Source organism: Oncorhynchus keta, chromosome 10 (assembly GCF_023373465.1).
Source record: "Oncorhynchus keta strain PuntledgeMale-10-30-2019 chromosome 10, Oket_V2, whole genome shotgun sequence".
In the NCBI taxonomy this organism is placed as follows: Eukaryota; Metazoa; Chordata; class Actinopteri; order Salmoniformes; family Salmonidae; genus Oncorhynchus; species Oncorhynchus keta.
This window is the reverse complement of record NC_068430.1, coordinates 23069541-23088750: the sequence shown is the minus strand read 5'-3', so window position 1 is coordinate 23088750 and position 19210 is coordinate 23069541. Positions and strand designations below refer to the sequence as shown.

Here is a 19210-nt window from a genome sequence, read left to right as displayed (position 1 = left end):
GGTGTTCTCTGGCAAATGCCAAACATCCTGCACGGTGTTGGGCTGTCAGCACAAACCCCACCTGTGGACGTCGGGCCCTCATACCACCCTCATGGAGTCTGTTTCTGACCGTTTGAGCAGACACATGCACATTTGTGGCCTGCTGGAAGTCATTTTGCAGGGTTCTGACAGTGCTCCTCCTGCTCCTCCTTGCACAAAGGCAGAGTTAGCGGTCCTGCTGCTGGATTGTTGCCCTCCTACGGCCTCCTCCACGTCTCCTGATGTACTGGCCTGTCTCCTGGTAGCGCCTCCATCCTCTGGACACTACGCTGGAGTTACATTGTGTTGTTTAAGTGTTCCCTTTATTTTTTTGAGCAGTTTATATCAACCGGGACAGTTGGGTTTTCACTAGGACCGGGAGGAAAAATGGCTACCTCTCTGTTTAGCGCAAAAATCACACAGAGCCAACAACTGACCACTTACGCAATGTGGACGTTTACGCTCATTCTTCAAAATAAAGGCCCAAAACTACGTCTAAAGGCTGTAGACACCTTAGGGAAGCCACAGAAAAGGGAATCTGGTTGATATCCCTTTCAATGGGCAATAGGGATGCATAGAAAGACAGGGGTTTCAAAATAAGAGTCACTTCCTGATTGGATTTTTCTCAGGATTTCGCCTGCAATATCAGTTCTGTTATACTCACAGACAATATTTTTTTACAGTTTTGGAAACTTTAGAGTGTTTTCTATCCTAAGCTGTCAATTATATACATATTCTAGCATCTGGTCCTGAGAAATAGGCAGTTTACTTTGGGAATGTTATTTTTCCAAAAATAAAAATTGTGCCCCCTGGCTTCAAGAGGTTAAGGGTAGAGAAAGCTTTTTGGACACTAAGAAATCTTTGTTGTAGAGCATTAACACAACATCCAGGGAGGGGCCAGCTGAGTATAAAATACTATCATCTGCATATAAATGGTTGAGAGAGCTTCCTACTGCTTGAGCTATGTTGTTGATGTAAATTGAGAAGAGTGTGGGTGGGGCCTAGGATCGAGCCTTGAGGTACTCCCTTGGTGACAGGCAGTAGCTGAGACAGCAGATTTTCTGACTTAATACACTGCACTCTTTGAGGTAGTTAGCAAACCAGGCCAAATACCCCTCAGAGACACCAATACTCCTTAGCTGGCTCACAAGAATGGAATGGTCTACATATCAATAGCTTTGGCAAAGTCAATAAAAATAGCGTCACAACATTGCTTAGAATCAAGGGCAATGGTGACATCATTTAAGACCTTTTAAGGTTTCAGTGACATCCAGATTGCATAATATAGACATCAAGAAAGCCAGTCAGTTGACTATTGACAAGTTTTTCCAACACATGCCTATAACAGTCAGGCTCAGCTTGATCTCCCCCTTTAAATAAAGGATGAACCGTGGCTGCCTTCCAAGCAATGGGAACCTCCCCAGAGAGGAGAGACAGGTTAAAAATGTTGGAGATAGGTGCTTCTTGTCAGTAACAACCACATCATCAACATTAAGGGACATAGGCAGCTGTGAGGTTTTATTCTCCAGGTCTTTAACCGTTTTCCAGAACTTCTTGGGGTTAGACCCACAGAGAGAGAACTGCTCCTTAAAGTAACTAACTATGGCCTTCCGGACAGCCTGAGTGCACTTATTTCTCATTTGCCTGAACGAGAGCCAGTCAGCCTGAGTATGCGTGTGCTGAGCCTTTCGTCAAATGCAATTCTTGAGGTGGAGTAACTCTGCAAGATCACGGTCGAACCAGGGACTGAACCTGTTTTAATTCTCATTTTCTTTATGGGTGCGTGTTTGTTAACAATACCACTGAAAATATTAAAAATAGACGGTCCAAGCGTCTTCGACAGAGGGGATCAAGCTGATTCTATACCATTTTACAGAGGCCAGTTCATGAAGGAAGGCTTGCTCATTAAAGTTTAAAAAAAAGCATCTATGACAAATCAGGACAGGTCATTTAAATGAGCAGCCATTATGTACACAGGCTGTAAAACTGTGATCAATAAGGTCATTACAGAAAACACCAGACTGATACCTATCAGGATTATTTGTGAGGATAACATCGAGGAGAGTAGCCTTTTCTGGCTGTTTGTAGTCATACCTTTTGGGATTGGTAATAATCTGAGAAATATTATGCATACAATATGATAACCATCTCAGATTTCGGTACAGAATAATACAAAATGCTCTGAGACCAGGTTGCCAAGTTGGACAAAAAGACTACAGCACACAGTTATCTAAATAAATCAGTATAAAGGGGAAAAACATACCAAGACTGAAAATCTAAGTGGATACAATACTGACTTTATTATGATGAGGTAGGCCTACAATGGCTGGGTGCAAAAAGACAGGTTTCAAAATCAGGCAGCAGTCAGTGAATGGTTCAATAACCGATCCATGTCACGAGCTCTTGTGAGTTCCTCTCCCTACACATGTGGTCCTAATCACCCTACGATGGAGGTTCTGTTGCCTGAAAAACTTCTGGAACCTACACTCAGCATGTTGGACCAGAGGAGTGGGCACAAGCAGGGCACTGGGCTCCCTGTCTGGGTCTTGAAGGCTGATGACCTCCAAGGGAAGGACAGGGCCTTTGTAGATATCAGGGGTAGCAAAGGGGCGTGCTCGCCCTGACCAGGGCACAATAACCGGGGGTCTCCGCCAGCAGTCCATAGAGCGGGACTGGGCCCTGGGGGGCAGCTGGAGGGAGTCAACCAGGCCCAGACGCTGCAGCCTCCAGGGCTCCCCGGCCAGGGGCCTCTCAGTAGAAAGTGGGGTCTGGACTCTGAAGCCAGAGAAGGTAAGGTGTCGTACCTCAGACTTCAGACCCTTCTTAGAGGGGGCCGGCTTGGGTTTCTCTGCCACAGCCTCGTACTCCAGGCTTTGAGGAGGGCGTCTGGGCGCTGGTTGGTTGGTACGACCCTTAGAGGGTTTGGAGGCTTTTTGTGGAGGAGGGCGGGGCCGTCTGATCTGGGAGCCCTCAACAAGCAGGTTGACCCCTACATACTGAGGCACCTCCACTGCTGCCTATAGACAGAGACAGAGAGTTGACATCTGTACAACCTCTTATTCAGGGGTACATTAAACTTCCCTTTCCTAACTTAAAGGCATACACAAACACACCTCACCTGTTTGTATATAAGCTGAAAGCCCCCAGTGTGTGCCCCTCGGTCCAACCGACGGTCCAGGACCACCCGTAGAGTGTCCTCCTGCACGGCTGCACACAGGCGTGTTGTCACTGCTGTAGAGGGGGCCATGGTGGGGCTGGCATTGATCTCTATCAGCCATGGCCTCATGTCACGACCTTTGGAACAGAAGATGTCCCACCATATTAGTATCTACCTATTTATCCTGCTACTGGTCACTATTACTCCTGTTTACATGTACAGTGCCTTTCAAAAGTATTCAGACCCCTTGGATTTCTTCACATTTTATTGTTACAAAGCGGGATTAAAATTGATGTCTTTTTTTTTTGTCAACAACAAAATACTCTTAACGACAAAGTGGAAGAAAAATCAGTTTTTGTAAAAATATATATTTTCTATGAATAACTAAAGATTTTCAAGCAGATTAACTCAGCCACTCAGGAACATTCATTGTCTTCTTTGTAAGCAACTCCTGTGTAGATTTGTGCTTTAAGTTATTGTCCTGCTGAAAGATGAATTCATCTCCCAGTGTCTGGTGGAAAGCAGGCTGAACTTGGTTTTCCTCTAGGATTTTGCCAGTGCCCATCACCATCCCATTCATTTTTTATTCTGAAAATTTCCCCAATCATTAATGATTACAAGCATAACCATAACATGATGCCGCCACCACTATGCTTGAAAATATGGAGAGAGGTACTCAGTGATGTGTTGTATTGGACTTGCCCCAAAGATAACACTTTGCATTGCCACATTTGTTGCAGTATTACTTTAGTGCCTTTTTGCAAACAGGATGCATGTTTTAGAATATTTGTTAATCTTTTCAGGCTTCCTTCTTTTCACTCTGTCAATTAGTTTAGTAATGTGGAGTAACTACAATGTTGTTGATCCAACTCTGTAACTGTTTTAAAGTCACCATTGGCCTCATGGTGAAATCCCTGAGCGGTGTCCATCCTCTCCGGCAACTGAGTTAGGAAAGACACTTGTATCTTTGTAGTGACTGGGTGTACTGATACACCATCCAAAGTGGAATTAAAAACTTCTCTATGCTTAAAAGGGATAGTTTTTTTTACCCATCTACCAATAGGTGTTCTTCTTTGCGAAGCATTGGAAAACCTCTCTGGTCTTTGTGTTTGAATCTATGTTTGAAATTCACTGCTTGACAGAGGGACCTTACAGATAATTGTATGTGTGGGGTACAGAGATGAGGTAGTCATTCAAAAATCAATGTTAAACACTATTATTGCACACAGAGTGAGTACATGCAACTTATGTGACTTGTTAAGCAAATTTGTACTGAACTTATTTAGGCTTGCCATAACAAAGAGGCTGAATATTTATGACTCAATTAAAAATTAAAAGCTGAAATGTCTTAAGACATACATATCTACCCCAAATACTCAAGTATCCCTGTACATTGTAAATGTGGTATTGGCACTGACCCTGTATTTAGCAAATACTCAAGTATCCCTGTACATTGTAAATGTGGTATTGGCACTGACCCTGTATTTAGCTTCCTCTCTTATCTTTGTTTTCTTTACCTTTGGAAAGTATTCACACCCCTTGACATTTTCCAAATTTTATTGTGTTACATCCTGAATTTAAAATGGATTAAATAGTGATTTTTTTTTGTCTTTGGCTTACACAATACCCCATAATGTCAAATTGGAATGATTTTTTCATTTTTTCAAACAAATTCATTAAAATTGAAAAGCTGGAATAACTTCAGCCAATAAGTATTCAACCCCTTTGTTTGTGTTTTAGTTTGTTTTTCCAATGCCTCGCAAAGAAGGGCACCTATTGTTAGATGGGTCAAAAACAACAATCAGACATTGAATATCCCTTTGAGCATGGTGAAGTTATAAATTGCACACTTTGTATGGTGTATCAACACACCCAGTCACTACAAAGATACAGGCGTCCTTCCTAACTCAGTTGCCGGAGAGGAAGGAAATCGCTCATGGATTTCACCATGAGGCCAATGGTGACTTTAAAGCAGTTACAGAGTTTAATGACTGTGATAGGAGAAAACTGAGAATGGATCAACAACATTGTCAATTAGGTTACTATTGTGGAGTAACCACAGAGGGAAGAGAAACATGAATCCTGTTTGCAACAAGACACTAAAGTAATACTGCAAAAATAATTGGCAAAGCAATTCACTTTTTGTCCTGAATTCAAAGTGGTACAGTGCATTCGGAAAGTATTCAGACTCCTTGACTTTTTCCACAATTTGTTACATTACATCATTATTCTAAAATTGTTAAAATATATTTTTTTACACGTCAATCTACACACAATACCCGATAATGACAAAGGGAATACGTTTGACGTTTTTGATGTTTCCATTGATCATCCTTGAGATGTTTCTACAACTTGATTGGAGTCCATCAATTGAATGGACATTATTTGGAAAGGCACACACCTGTCTATATAAAGGTCCCACAGTTGGCAGTGCATGTCAGACAGAGCAAAATCAAGCCATGAGGTTGAAGGAATTGTCCGTAGAGCTTTGAGACAGGATTGTGTCGAGGCACATATCTGCGGAAGCACTCCACCAGTCAGGCCTTTATGGGGGAGTTTCCAGACGGATGCCACTCCTCAGTAAAAAGCACATGACAGCCTGCTTGGAGCTGGCCAGAAGGCACCTAAAGGACTCTGACCATGAGAAACAAGATTCTCTGGTCTGATGAAACCAAGATTGAACTCTTTGGATTGAATGCCAAGCGTCACGTCTGGAGGAAATCTGGCACCATCCCATCGGTGAAGCATGGAGGTGGCAGCATCATGCTGTGGGGATGTTTTTGAGCAGCAGGGACTGGGAGACAAGTCAGGATTGAGAGAAAGATGAACGGAGCAAAGTACATTTACATTTACATTTAAGTCATTTAGCAGACGCTCTTATCCAGAGCGACTTACAAATTGGTGCATTCACCTTATGACATCCAGTGGAACAGCCACTTTACAATAGTGCATCAGAGAGATCCTTGATGAAAACCTGCTACAGAGTGCTCAGGACCTCAGACTGGGGACAACACAGGAGTGGCTTCGGGAAAAGTCTCTGGATGTCCTTGAGTGGCCCAGCCAGAGCCCGGACTTGAACCCAATTCGAAATCTCCGGAGAGATCTGAAAATAGCTGTGCAGCAATGCTCCCCATCCAACCTGACAGAGCTTGAGAGGATCTGCCGAGAAGAATGGAATAAACTCCCCAAATACAGGTTTGTCAAGCTTGTAGTGTCATACCCAAGAAAATTTCAGGCTGTAATCGCTGACAAAGGTGCTTCAACTAAGTACTGAGTAAACGGTCTGAATACTTACAGTTGAAGTCGGAAGTTTACAAAACACTTAGGTTGGAGTCATTAACTCGTTTTTTGACCACTCCACAAATGTCCTGTTAAAAACTATAGTCTACTTTGAGTAGTTTTGGAGGTGTACCTGTGGATGTATTTCAAGGCCTACCTTCAAACTCTGTGCCTCCTTGCTTGAAGGTACCACGTTCATCTGTACAAACAATAGTATGCAAGTATAAACACCATGGGACCACGCAGCCATCATACCGCTCAGGAAGGAGACGCATTCTGTCTCCTAGAGATGAACGTACTTTGGTGAGAAAAGTGCAAATCAATCAGAACAACAGCAAAAGACCCTGTGAATATACTGGAGGAAACCGGTACAAAAGTATCTATATCCACAGTAAAATGAGTCCTAAATCGACATAACCTGAAAGGCCATTCAGCAAGGAAGAAGTCACTGCTCCAACACTGCCATAAAAAAGTCAGACTACGGTTTGAAACTGCACATGGGGACAAAGATCATACTTTTTGGGGAAATGTCCTCTGGTCTGATGAGACATCAGTCAGGAAGTTAAAGCTTGGTCGCAAATGGGTCTTCCAAATGGACAATGACCCCAAGCATACTTCCACATTTGTGGAAAAATGGCTTAAGGACAACAAAGTCAAGGTATTGGAATGGCCATCACAAAGCCTTGACCTCAATCCTATAGAAAATGTGTGGGCAGAACTGAAAAATTGTGTGCGAGCAAGGAGGCCTACAAACCTGACTCAGTTACACCAGCTGTCAGAAGGAATGTGCCAAAATTCACCCAACTTAATGTGGGAAGCTTGTGGAAGGCTACCCGAAACGTTTGACCTAAGTTCAACAATTTAAAGGCAATGCTACCAAATACTAATTGAGTGTATGTATACTTTAACCCACTGAGAATGTGATGAAAGAAATAAAAGCTGAAATAAAATCACTCTAATATTATTCTGACATTTCACATTCTTAAAATTAAAGTGGTGATCCCTTACCTCACCTCGCTCATCAACTCATCCCTGACCGCTGGCTACGTCCCTCCCGTCTTCAAGAGAGCGAGAGTTGCACCCCTTCTGAAAAAACCTACACTCGATCCCTCCGATGTCAACAACTACAGACCAGTATCCCTTCTCTCTTTTCTCTCCAAAACTCTTGAGCGTGCCGTCCTTGGCCAGCTCTACCGCTATCTCTCTCAGAATGACCTTCTTGATCCAAATCAGTCAGGTTTCAAGACTAGTCATTCAACTGAGACTGCTCTTCTCTGTATCACGGAGGCGCTCCGCACTGCTAAAGCTAACTCTCTCTCCTCTGCTCTCATCCTTCTAGACCTATCGGCTGCCTTCGATACTGTGAACCATCAGATCCTCCTCTCCACCCTCTCCGAGTTGGGCATCTCCGGCGCGGCCCACGCTTGGATTGCGTCCTACCTGACAGGTCGCTCCTACCAGGTGGCGTGGCGAGAATCTGTCTCCTCACCACGCGCTCTCACCACTGGTGTCCCCCAGGGCTCTGTTCTAGGCCCTCTCTTATTCTCGCTATACACCAAGTCACTTGGCTCTGTCATAACCTCACATGGTCTCTCCTATCATTGCTATGCAGACGACACACAATTAATCTTCTCCTTTCCCCCTTCTGATGACCAGGTGGCGAATCGCATCTCTGCATGTCTGGCAGACATATCAGTGTGGATGACGGATCACCACCTCAAGCTGAACCTCAGCAAGACGGAGCTCCTCTTCCTCCCGGGTAAGGACTGCCCGTTCCATGATCTCGCCATCACGGTTGACAACTCCATTGTGTCCTCCTCCCAGAGCGCTAAGAACCTTGGCGTGATCCTGGACAACACCCTGACGTTCTCAACTAACATCAAGGCGGTGTCCCGTTCCTGTAGGTTCATGCTCTACAACATCCGCAGAGTACGACCCTGCCTCACACAGGAAGCGGCGCAGGTCCTAATCCAGGCACTTGTCATCTCCCGTCTTGATTACTGCAACTCGCTGTTGGCTGGGCTCCTGCCTGTGCCATTAAACCCCTACAACTCATCCAGAACGCCGCAGCCCGTCTGGTGTTCAACCTTCCCAAGTTCTCTCACGTCACCCCGCTCCTCCGCTCTCTCCACTGGCTTCCAGTTGAAGCTCGCATCCGCTACAAGACCATGGTGCTCGCCTACGGAGCTGTGAGGGGAACGGCACCTCAGTACCTCCAGGCTCTGATCAGGCCCTACACCCAAACAAGGGCACTGCGTTCATCCACCTCTGGCCTGCTCGCCTCCCTACCACTGAGGAAGTACAGTTCCCGCTCAGCCCAGTCAAAACTGTTCGCTGCTCTGGCCCCCAATGGTGGAACAAACTCCCTCACGACGCCAGGACAGCGGAGTCAATCACCACCTTCCGGAGACACCTGAAACCCCACCTCTTCAAGGAATACCTAGGATAGGGTAAGTAAGGGTAAGTAATCCTTCTCACCCCCCTTCTCCCCCAACAAGATTTAGATGCAAGTGGCTGTTCCACTGGTTGTCATAGGTGTTTGCACCAATTTGTAAGTCGCTCTGGATAAGAGCGTCTGCTAAATGACTTAAATGTAAATGTAAATGTAATCCTAACTGACCTAAAACAGGGAATTTTGAATAGGATTAAATGTCAGGAATTGTGAAAAACTGAGTTTAAATCTATTTGACTCAGGTGTATGTAAATGTGATATTTCAGTTTTTATTTTAAATAAATGTCTAAACCCGTTTTTGCTTTGTCATTATAGGGTGAAGTTTGATGAGGGACAAAAAAACTTTCATCCATTTTAGAGGCTGTAACATAACAAAATGTGGAAAAAGTAAAGGGGTCTGAATACGTTCAGAATGCACTGTATGTTTGAGGCAAATCCAATACAACACATTACTGAGTACCACTGTCCATGTTTTCAAGCATAGGGGTGGCTGCATGATGTTATGTGTATGCTTGTAATCGTTAAGGACTGGGGTATTTTTCATGATAAAAAAGAAACGGAATGGAGATAAAGCACAGGTAAAATCCTAGTGGAAAACCAGGTTCAGTCTGCTTTCCACCAGACACTGGGAAATTAATTCACCTTTCAGCAGGACAATTATCTAAAACACAAGGCCAAATGTACACTGGAGTTGCTTACCTAGAAGACCGTGAATGTTCCTGAGTGGTCAAGTTACAGTTTTGACTTAAATCTATGACAAGACCTGAAAATGGTTGTTTAATAATGATTAACAACCAATTTGCCAGAGCTTAAAGAATTGTTAAAAGAATAATGGGGAAATGTTGCACAATGTGTGGAATGCTCTTAGAGACTTACCCAGAGAGACCCAGAGAGACTCACAGCTGTAAGGTTCTTCTATAAAGTATTGACTCAGGGGTTTGAATACTTATGTAAATTAGATATTTTTTTTGTATTTAATTTTCAATAAATTTGCTAACATTTTGAAAAACATGTTGTCACTGCCATTATGGGGTATTATAAGTAGATGGGTGAGATTATTATTATTTTTAATCCATTTAGAATTCAGACTGTAACACAACAAAATGTGGAATAAGTCAATGGGTATGAATACTTTCCGAAGGCACCGTGTGTATATATATATATATATATATATATACGGTATAACTTATTTAAAAAATACAAAATAAAAATACAATAATATATATATATTATTGTATTTTTATTTTGTATTTTTTAAATAAGTTATACTATTTTGATATTCATTGATTACTGCACTTTTGGGTAGAGCTTGCAAGTTAAGCATTTCACTGTACTTGTGGATGTGACAATAAAACTTGAACTTCACTGCCATTAACAACAAATACTGATGCCACTGACATCATTCACACCTAGCATGAAGTCGGCTCCGTAGAGTTCAAAGCTCCCTCGGCGTGACTCCACCAGGTCTTGGGCAGTCTGCAGGGCGTGGACCACAGCCTTCTTCATCCCTGGGACCACCACAGACCACCACTGTGCTGCTCGGCCCTGTCCAGACAGGAAGGCCCGGAACTGGTCACATGACCACATGTTGTCCTCAGGCACCTCTGGGTGACGCTGCTGGGAGGGCTGAAAGTGCTTCTGTATGGAGTTGTTACACAGGTGGATAGAACTGGAAGAAGGGGGATATAGAGGGGAACAAGAGAGATAAGACCATAGGAAAAAATGAGCAACAAGGTGAAATGTGGAATCAACATGGTAAAATGCCAATAACAACAGGGTAAAAATGTCCCCCTTACCTGTCCAGTGTCTCAACTGAGTATGGCTGGGTGGAGAAGCGTAGGTAGCACTTCTTATAAAACCAGACAGTGAGAGGGTTCCAGTCAGTCACCAGGAACCACTGGCGGAGGTCAAATTTGGTGCCGTGGACTAGCAGGGGGCGCTCCAGGTACTTCTGCACCACCCACTTACTGTCCTTGATCAGGGCTGGGTCACTGTCCACCAGCCTCAGGATGTCATCCAGCCGCTTGGCACACATGATGCCTGCACAGGTGGAGGGACATGGAAGAGACACAAAAACAAAGTTAGTGTAGGCCTACACTATAAGCAGCATTAAATAAATATTATAGGTAAATACAGCATGAGGATAGAGTTAAATAAACTACTTCTACACTTGTCTTCTTCCCCTCTTGGAACTCACCTCTGCCCCGGGACTTAGCCCCAGGTTTGACTATCCAGATGTTGTGGATGCCGTCTGTGTCTAGCTGTGGATTGACATCACGAAGCTTCCGCAACATAGCCTGACAGCTGTTCAAATAGTGAAAAGTCTCCTCTATCTCTACACCATCACTGAGAGAGAGAGGGAGAGTGCCACTGAGATACAATGACAAAGAGATGTGTGCTGACATGACAGAGACACATAATGATCATACTATATGGAGTACTCACTGGACAACCAGGTAGTAATTGTGGATGAACTCCAGCCACTCTTGTTCTGTTAGAGATGGTGGTGTTTCCAAGGCAATGTCTATGTCATTGTGTTCCAAGCTGTCCAGGAAGTCCTGGCAAACTTTTAGTGCACTGTCAATCATTCTGGAGGCCACCAATGACATGGCTCGACGCTTGCATGCTTTTTTCTGACCTAAGGAATTGGACAAGACAATGAAGCCTGTAGCTCTGGTTGACCTAAATCGGGGGGGATTGAGGGGGTATGCCTCTTTTTGTGAGGAATACCTTACTTTGACATGATTGGTGAGTTGATCCAGCTGTGCCACCTCCCTCTCCCTCACCTCGCTCACCCCGAATCCTCTCCACAACACACTGTATAAGGCTGGTGCATGCTGTCCTCCTGTAGTCCTCTATATAGAGAGACAGAGACAGAGAGACAGAGAGGGAGAAATAAAGCAAGTCAGATAGAGGTTGCCACAGGAAGGTTGCCCCCCCCCACACCTAAAAGTATGGAAAATTAAAGGGAAGGAGAGGCAGTACTGTAAATCCCCCTAAGACTATAGAAGTGAGGCATTCCGATAGAGAGGGGGGGAAATAGGCAGATCAGAACGTGTGTTGCGGAAAGAGACCGTTGAGGATTCTGACCGATAAAGGCATGTTTCTCATCCTCAGCCCCCAGCCTATAGCAGCGTGGGAAGAAGGAGTCAAGGTCTGCAGCATCAAACCAACGCAGGTTCCTCAGGTTCACACACAACCCAACCTGAGACAGAAATGGGAGAGATGGAGAGAAGACAGGCATAGCCTACATAGGTGTGGTGAGTATAAAAATGATCAAAGACTGTGCAAAGGTAGAGTTCGTTCATTTCAGGGTCTCCCATATGAAAGCCATCAAACCTTGGTGGTGAAGGTGCCTGCTTTGGCATAGTGATTGGTCATCTGTTCCTTTCGCAATGAGCGGTTGTCCACCGTCTCTCTACGCGTCGTCCAATAGAAATATGACGTTTCGTTCCTCACCATGCGAGACTAAGATAGATGGGCAGGGGAAAGACATAAAAACGGTGTGCCCCCCCACCCCCCCCCACACACACACTTCCGTTCTATTACCATTAGGTCATACATGTCATCTGGGTCTTCCTCTCTGTCGTCTGGGCTGTCTAAGCAGAGCATAGAGGGTGATTACAATCTAGGATTTAGGTTAATGGTCAATGATAGTTAGAATCAATTACTGCAAGATTTGCAGTGGCCTTCCTGTCTCACCATTGTCATCATCACTGTCATCAGCATCATTCCCATCATCTCCACGGCACCGGCTCCAGTGCTGGTTTGGCCGAGGCAGGCGGCGCTCTACCCAACCCCTCGCCTTCAGGGCAGCCCGAACCACAGGGTATGGACCCTGTATGGAGAACACCATACGCATCTGAGAGAAAAAGACAGAGAGAGAGAGAGAGAGATAAAATAGTATCTACATGACCTTAAGTATAACATATATAGAGGGTTGTCCTATTTTAGATTCTTACCTTTACAGCTTTGTCGACCAGTACTTTTGCTGTCCGCAGTCTCTCTGGGTTGATGATGGGCAGGTTGAGCAAGCTGCGCCTCACTCTTCCCTCACCTGGTGGTGCTGATATACACACATACATAAACACACAGCTCAGATACAGCGGTGGTAATAACCACTTTATAAGCTACGCATTCAAGTCAAACTGTATTCTCATCTACTGTTAGTTGATGGTACTGTTATAAGTGGTACCAAAGCCAAGTCCATGTTTAGTATGACTGGTTAGTCAGTGTTAAGTGTCTGAAGGTTTTGTGTGTCGGCTTACATGGTATTTGCTGTAGGCCATTCTCTGTGGTGAGGTTCAGGAACATTTGAGTGTGTTGTTGGCACAGGGCTTTGCTCTGCTGGTCTTTACTGGGGTCTCTCTCTCCTAGAGGTTCTGAATATGAGGAGCGAAAACACAACTACATCCATCTACATGGGGTTTGGGGTACATATAGTAATAGTGTTTTAGCAAAGGTGAGCAATGTTCTGTATTCAGTCACACCAATACACGTTGCTGTGACAATGACGTTGAACAGTTAGCAGAATCTACTAACAAGTAAGTAACATGACATACTAGACACTTTTTAAGGGAAAAACATAAGAACATCATTACATCCCCATGTAGGCCTAATGTAGATAAATATGCCATGAAGTTCACAAACCCTTGGGAGTGTAATTGAAGCCTATACCTAGACTTCTTCAGCCCAGCATCGAAAGAGCAAACACACTGCATTTTAACGCCTGGCCTCTGTATTCAAACATTTGATAATCTAACATTTTAGAGTGGGACCTCATGACTTATTCAACACTCTTCATACATACACTACCGTTAAAAAGTTTGGGGTCACTTAAAAATGTCCTTGTTTTTGAAAGAAAAGCCATTTTTTTTTGTCCATTAAAATAACGTCAAATTGATCAGAAATACAGTGTAGACATTGCTAATGTTGTAAATGTCTATTGTAGCTGAAACCACTTGTTTTGTCTGGAATATCTACATAGGCATACAGAGGCCCATTATCAGCGACCATCACTCCTGTGTTCCAATGGCATGCTGTGTTAGCTAATCCAAGTTTATCATTTTAAAAGGCTAATTGATCATTAGAAAACACTTTTGCAATTATGTTAGCACAGCTGAAAACTGTTTTTTTTCTGGTTAAATAAGCAATTAAACTGGCCTTCTTTAGACTAGTTGAGTATCTGGAGCATCAACATTTGTGGGTTCAATTACAGATGGTTGCTGATAATGGGCCTCTATGCATATGTAGATATTACTTATATATATATATATATATATATATATATATTTTTTTTTTAAATCAGCCGTTTCCAGCTACAATGGTCATATACAACATTACAATATCTACACTGTACTTCTGATCAATGTTATGTTATTTTAAATGGACAAATGTGCTTTTCTTTAAAAAACAAGGCCATTTCTAAGTGACCCCAAACTTTTTAACGGTAGTGTATATACATTCGTTCGTTGTCTTTGGCTGACAGATGATTACAGCTGACTTCCCTCACCACTGTCAATGCACGGTGTTGGGCTTCCATCAGCTCCCCGATCTCCCTCCTCACTCTGCCCCAGCTGGACACACTTTGGGGGCTTGGGGGCCTCCATAGAGACAATGGCCTTCACTGGCCAAGGGACCCCTGATCTCTACTCCCTATATCATGTCTCTAGCTGTGCTCTTCTTTTAAGTTGTTGCTGTTTGGCTTGATCAGTTCGCCATAGTAACTGTAAAAATAAGTCACAAGTTATTGTGAGGTTTCAATTAAGGATAACTATAATATCCAATGCATGATTACAAGCACATATCATATCTGTGCAAATGTTTGCATTCACCGTTTATCTAATGCTAGACCGTTTATTGTAGCATGCACTGTGTGTGTCATGTTAGTGCTGTGGGTTGTTATTAGATGCAGTGAACTATAAAGTGGATCAAATTGCTGAGCAGAGATAGCTTGACTACACCCGTCACGTTTCTTACACCCTGGACAGGGCAGTGTTACACCTAACTTGCTACCTTCTTCAGACAGTGGAGCACTGGCCCCTTTCTAAATAGCTTAGCTATAGGATATATGTGACATTCACAGAACAACACAACAGTAGGATACTTTAGATAAGGGACTGACCAAAAATCCTCAATGACAAAAAATAACATTGCCATTGACCAGGCAAACACAAAAATAGACTACCTCTTTCTCATACCAACACTTCCGTATTCGTGATTTTGCTGTTCGTTTACAAGACACCCACGCTTCTTAAGACACCTGCATCGACTGCACTGACTGTGACGCCACAATGATCAAAGTGATTGCACGACTGTGCGTAACAATTTCCCAGGAATACATTTCGCAATTCCTCGTAAGTTCTCTGCTTATGCGGTGGAGGGACTATTTGTCATACAGCGATTTCTAGGGTATAGGTCTACTTCACTCACCTCATCGGATGTGGTGCGTTCTCCAGTTTGCAGGGTCGCACCTGCGCAATCTTCACATTGCCATTTCTCTCTTGCTGCCTGTTTAGTGTCTCCATACCAACGGTGAATAGGACCGAAATGTGAAGAGTTTTGACTAGAAGGGATACATTTTATGTCAGAATTGACCAGAATTGACTTTTAGTTGCCGGTTAAGAGAATTTACGCTGCAGGCTAGGAGAATTAAGTTTATGAAAATTATTAGGGTTAGCTAAAATGAACAAAAATGCAACTGTAGACGTCAATTTGACATAAACTGTAGCCCTTCTAGCCATGGCCCACGCGAAGGCAGTGGGAGGGCTAGGTTACATAGGCAAACGTTTTGCTCAATGCTCATTCATTCAGATGAAATTACCTCAATACATCATTAAATTAAATTTAATGCACGACCCTGCTTGTCTCATCATGAGTGGTTATTTAATCTATGGAAATCTAGAAAGTAAGAACTGATATTTCTGATGCGTAGCATTCTGCTCTTGAAAGGTTGTTGGATTGTCTATAGTGAACAAAAAATCGCTTGTTACAATGTTGCAATATTTTAAACTGTAGAAAAACGTGTCAGATTTTGATGTATGCTTATGACCACTAGGTGGCGGTGAATGCCTGTATATGAAAAAAAGCGCAACGGAATAGAATCGGGTTCAAAGAAACAAGCACTACAAACATGTTTTATTTCTGTTTTTTTGTACACCATGCATCGATATCTATCCATATCTCAACCATGTTTAATGGATATTTATTTAATCAGGAGAATCCCACTCCCACGGCCAATTGCTCCCTGTGGGATATGTCATATGACTGTGCAAGGTCATGGTTCTCATCCTATGGATCCAGGGACATGTCAGGGCCTAACTCCCATAATGCAGCTGGTGAAGTAGTATTTAGATTTTTACCATAACATGAGATACTGCATAATACTAGCTATTTAAAATACAGCATTGGCAGTAGACCTACTGTATCTACTTGTATATGAGGCAACTGGTAGCCTACCTGGAGACCAGGAGGGTAGAGAAACTCAAATCTAGCCTTATGGCCTCTATTACCTAACCACCATTATGTAAAGCTTGTAAATCTGCTATCTGGGTAGTCCTGTGTTCTGTAAGAAAATGCAGAATGCTAACGACCATCATGTAAGCTTTAAAAACAGATGGAGTCATTGAATCCTATTCATTGAATTAGATGGCTTTTTCATCACAAAACCATTTGATGTTGTAGGTGAATGAGAGCCTGAATAGATATTGGAGGCCATAAACACAGAGTTTCTAAACCTAGAGGTGCAAACCTACAGGCACGACACTTCCGGGAATGCTTGCGAAACAGACCAAACAGACCAGGCCTGGGTTTGGGGTTGGAGAAGTCAATGAGAGAAGTTAAACATTCTTTATTAGTTCTCTAAATCTAAAGGCACAACCTAGATTCAAGCCATTTCCTGAAGTAGTTGAACCTGTTATTACTTCAAACCTTGTGAAAGTGCCAAACTGACATGTTTTGATTATCCTCAAAAACAACTTTATATAGGAGTGCCTTTGATTTGACGGCCTGCACATGCTCAGTTCAGCACGAGAGACGACCGTTAGAACCGATCATGTGTTTCTACGTATGAACTTAGCTAGCCAACGTCACCATCACATCACCTACAGGGATTTCTATTGGAGAAGCAGTTTTAGCCTATGTTCATACTCTAGTCTTTGCCCTAAGCCTGGGTGGATTGTACCATAGAAATAGAATGAATAGGAAGGGGATTTCCATTCAATTCAATGATGGCATAATGGATAGACTGGCAGCCATTTTGAGTGTAAAAACTGGTTGAATTGTTCCCACGTCATTTCAACAACAACAAAAAATCAATGTGATGACGTTGAATCAATGTGGAAAACTGATTGGATTTGAAAAAATGTATCAACGTAAGGGAATTTTGTATTTTTTTCACACAACTTTTAACCTAAATCGAATGACATGGTGACATTTTTTGTTGATTTCACCGTTAGTTGACAACTCAACCAAATGTAAATCAAAACTAGACGTTGTACTGATATCTGTGCCCAGTGGGTTTCAATCTGTGCTGTGATTTGCTGAGTCAACCAAAATACACACTTAGAAAAAAGGGTTCCAAAAGGGTTCTTCGGCTGTCCCCATAGGATAATCTCCAGAACCCTTTTTGGTTCCAAGGCAAACCCCTTTGGGTTCCATGTAGGACCTTCTGTGGAAAGGGTTTTACATGGAACCAAAAAGGATTTTTATCTGTAACCAAAAAGGGTTCTTCAAAGGGTTCTCCTATGGGAAAGCCGAAGAACCCGTTTAGGTTCTAGTTAGCACCTTTGTGTGTACCATGGAAATTATTGCACCACAATACCAGGCAGCCATTGCTGTATACCCATGAGTTTATCAGTCAGGGTTAGAGCATACAAGCCCGTTCTATTCATTCTATTTCTATGATTGTACTGTGTGCTTTTGTCCCATTTTTTTCTCATTAAACATGAACAGAAGGCAGGTGGGCTTTGTGTTGATTCAGATCTCAACTCATACACATTTAATGATGCACATCCACTGTTTGCACAATCACTTATTGAGTTGCTTTAAATGCTGGTCAAACTCATTTTTCTACACAGGTGGTTGTACCATGTCATGAATCTTCATGGCCATAAGTTTACCGTCCCTCACACCAGAACAGATATCCCTTCTTCTTCTCAATGTGTTTGTGAAATTCAGATTAGTAGTGAGTGTATCCCCTCCTCTCTGTTATGGCCAGTAAACCTTTATGGGTGTTTGAAGAGTATAGCACTCCATTTGGAGGGTAGAGTAAACACTGATCAGCTCCAGAGGTTTATATGGTAAAAAAGGAAAGGAGGTTTATATGGCAAGGAAGGGAACGAAGCAAACAGTGGGTACAGTGTGAGGGTAGTGGGGGTGTTGAAGAAAGGATGAATATATTATGTACTGTGTGTGTGTGTGTATGTGTGTGTGTGTGTGTGTGTGTGTGTGTGTGTGTGTGTGTGTGTGTGTGTGTGTGTGTGTGTGTGTGTGTGTGTGTGTGTGTGTGTGTGTGTTTGTGTGTCAACATGTGCCTGCATGTGTCTCTATAGAGAGAGGGGCTCTCTGTCCATTGGGCCATTGTCTTTGAGTCTGTGCAAGCCATCTCTTTCTCTCGGTCTCTCTTCCTACTCCACCTCCATCCCTGCGTTCCAGAGTTTGTGGCAAACAGAGAGAGGGAGTGGGGCGAAGGCAGTGAGACACACAGAGGTTCAGACAGCTGCTGTGGTCCTTCCAGTGTGAGGAGCCTCTGTCCAGCTAGGCCACGCCCCCGCTTCTCTGCCTCACAGAGCTCCATTGTCCCCACCATGACTGCCTCTACTATTGTGATGTCATAGTTTATCATTCCCATAGCTGTGCGGCTGCTGCTAGGATAAACTGCAATTCACATTTTATTCGGGAGAGAATAATCACTATTACACATGTTGACACACACACGCGCACACACACGCACACACACACACACACTTGTTTTCTTGTCTTTCTTTCTAACCAAGAGGAGATCCAGGTTCTCATATCAACTAGTACTCTCTGGTTCAGAATCTTTTCATGTGGATGAATCTCTGACTCATATGTCATGGCAGACATAAACATACTTTCTGTAACCTCACCCTTTGACCCACACTTTATCATCCCTCATTTGAATCCATTTGCATGGCAGTTGGAGCTCCCTATGCACCCCTGCTGAGTTTGACAGCACATGCAAATCAAAGTGTTTCTTTCTCATCCAGCCCAGGTGACTCTGGCTCATCTTAAACCAGGGTTGTTAAAAAAATGTGGGGCAGTAGTGCGGGGGTCTCCCCCAC

General features: G+C 43.3%; 1 protein-coding gene across 6 annotated transcripts; it reads right to left on the bottom strand.

Moving 5' to 3' along the window:
* Positions 1 to 2299: 2299 nt before the first annotated feature.
* On the bottom strand, positions 2300 to 15638 carry LOC118388398 (tubulin monoglycylase TTLL3). Of its 6 annotated transcripts, none has more exons than XM_035777438.2 (15): positions 15339 to 15638; positions 14419 to 14632; positions 13175 to 13288; positions 12869 to 12972; positions 12609 to 12768; positions 12456 to 12505; positions 12246 to 12374; positions 11997 to 12111; positions 11693 to 11761; positions 11352 to 11544; positions 11104 to 11276; positions 10703 to 10946; positions 10316 to 10575; positions 3137 to 3312; positions 2300 to 3035 (listed from the first exon to the last, which is right to left on the bottom strand). In XM_035777438.2, exons 2-15 carry the CDS (start codon positions 14513 to 14515, stop codon positions 2412 to 2414), a joined length of 2508 nt encoding a protein of 835 aa, XP_035633331.1. In that variant the 5' UTR covers positions 14516 to 14632; positions 15339 to 15638; the 3' UTR covers positions 2300 to 2411. The 6 variants fall into 6 exon arrangements, with proteins under 6 accessions (XP_035633331.1, XP_035633328.1, XP_035633330.1 ...); XM_035777435.2 differs by having other exon boundaries at positions 11642 to 11761; positions 15339 to 15636; XM_035777437.2 differs by having other exon boundaries at positions 11104 to 11252; positions 11642 to 11761; positions 15339 to 15633.
* Between the last annotated feature and the right edge of the window lie 3572 nt (positions 15639 to 19210).

Coding starts and splice junctions, on each gene's coding strand:
- LOC118388398 (XM_035777435.2), bottom strand. CDS start 14,515: ATGGAGGCCCCCAAGCCCCCAAAGTGTGTCCAGCTGGGGCAGAGTGAG. Junction 3,313..10,315: donor CGGAGCCGACTTCATGCTAG/GTGTGAATGATG, acceptor TCTGTTCCAAAG/GTCGTGACATGAGGCCATGG. Junction 3,036..3,136: donor TTCAGCTTATATACAAACAG/GTGAGGTGTGTT, acceptor CTCTGTCTATAG/GCAGCAGTGGAGGTGCCTCA.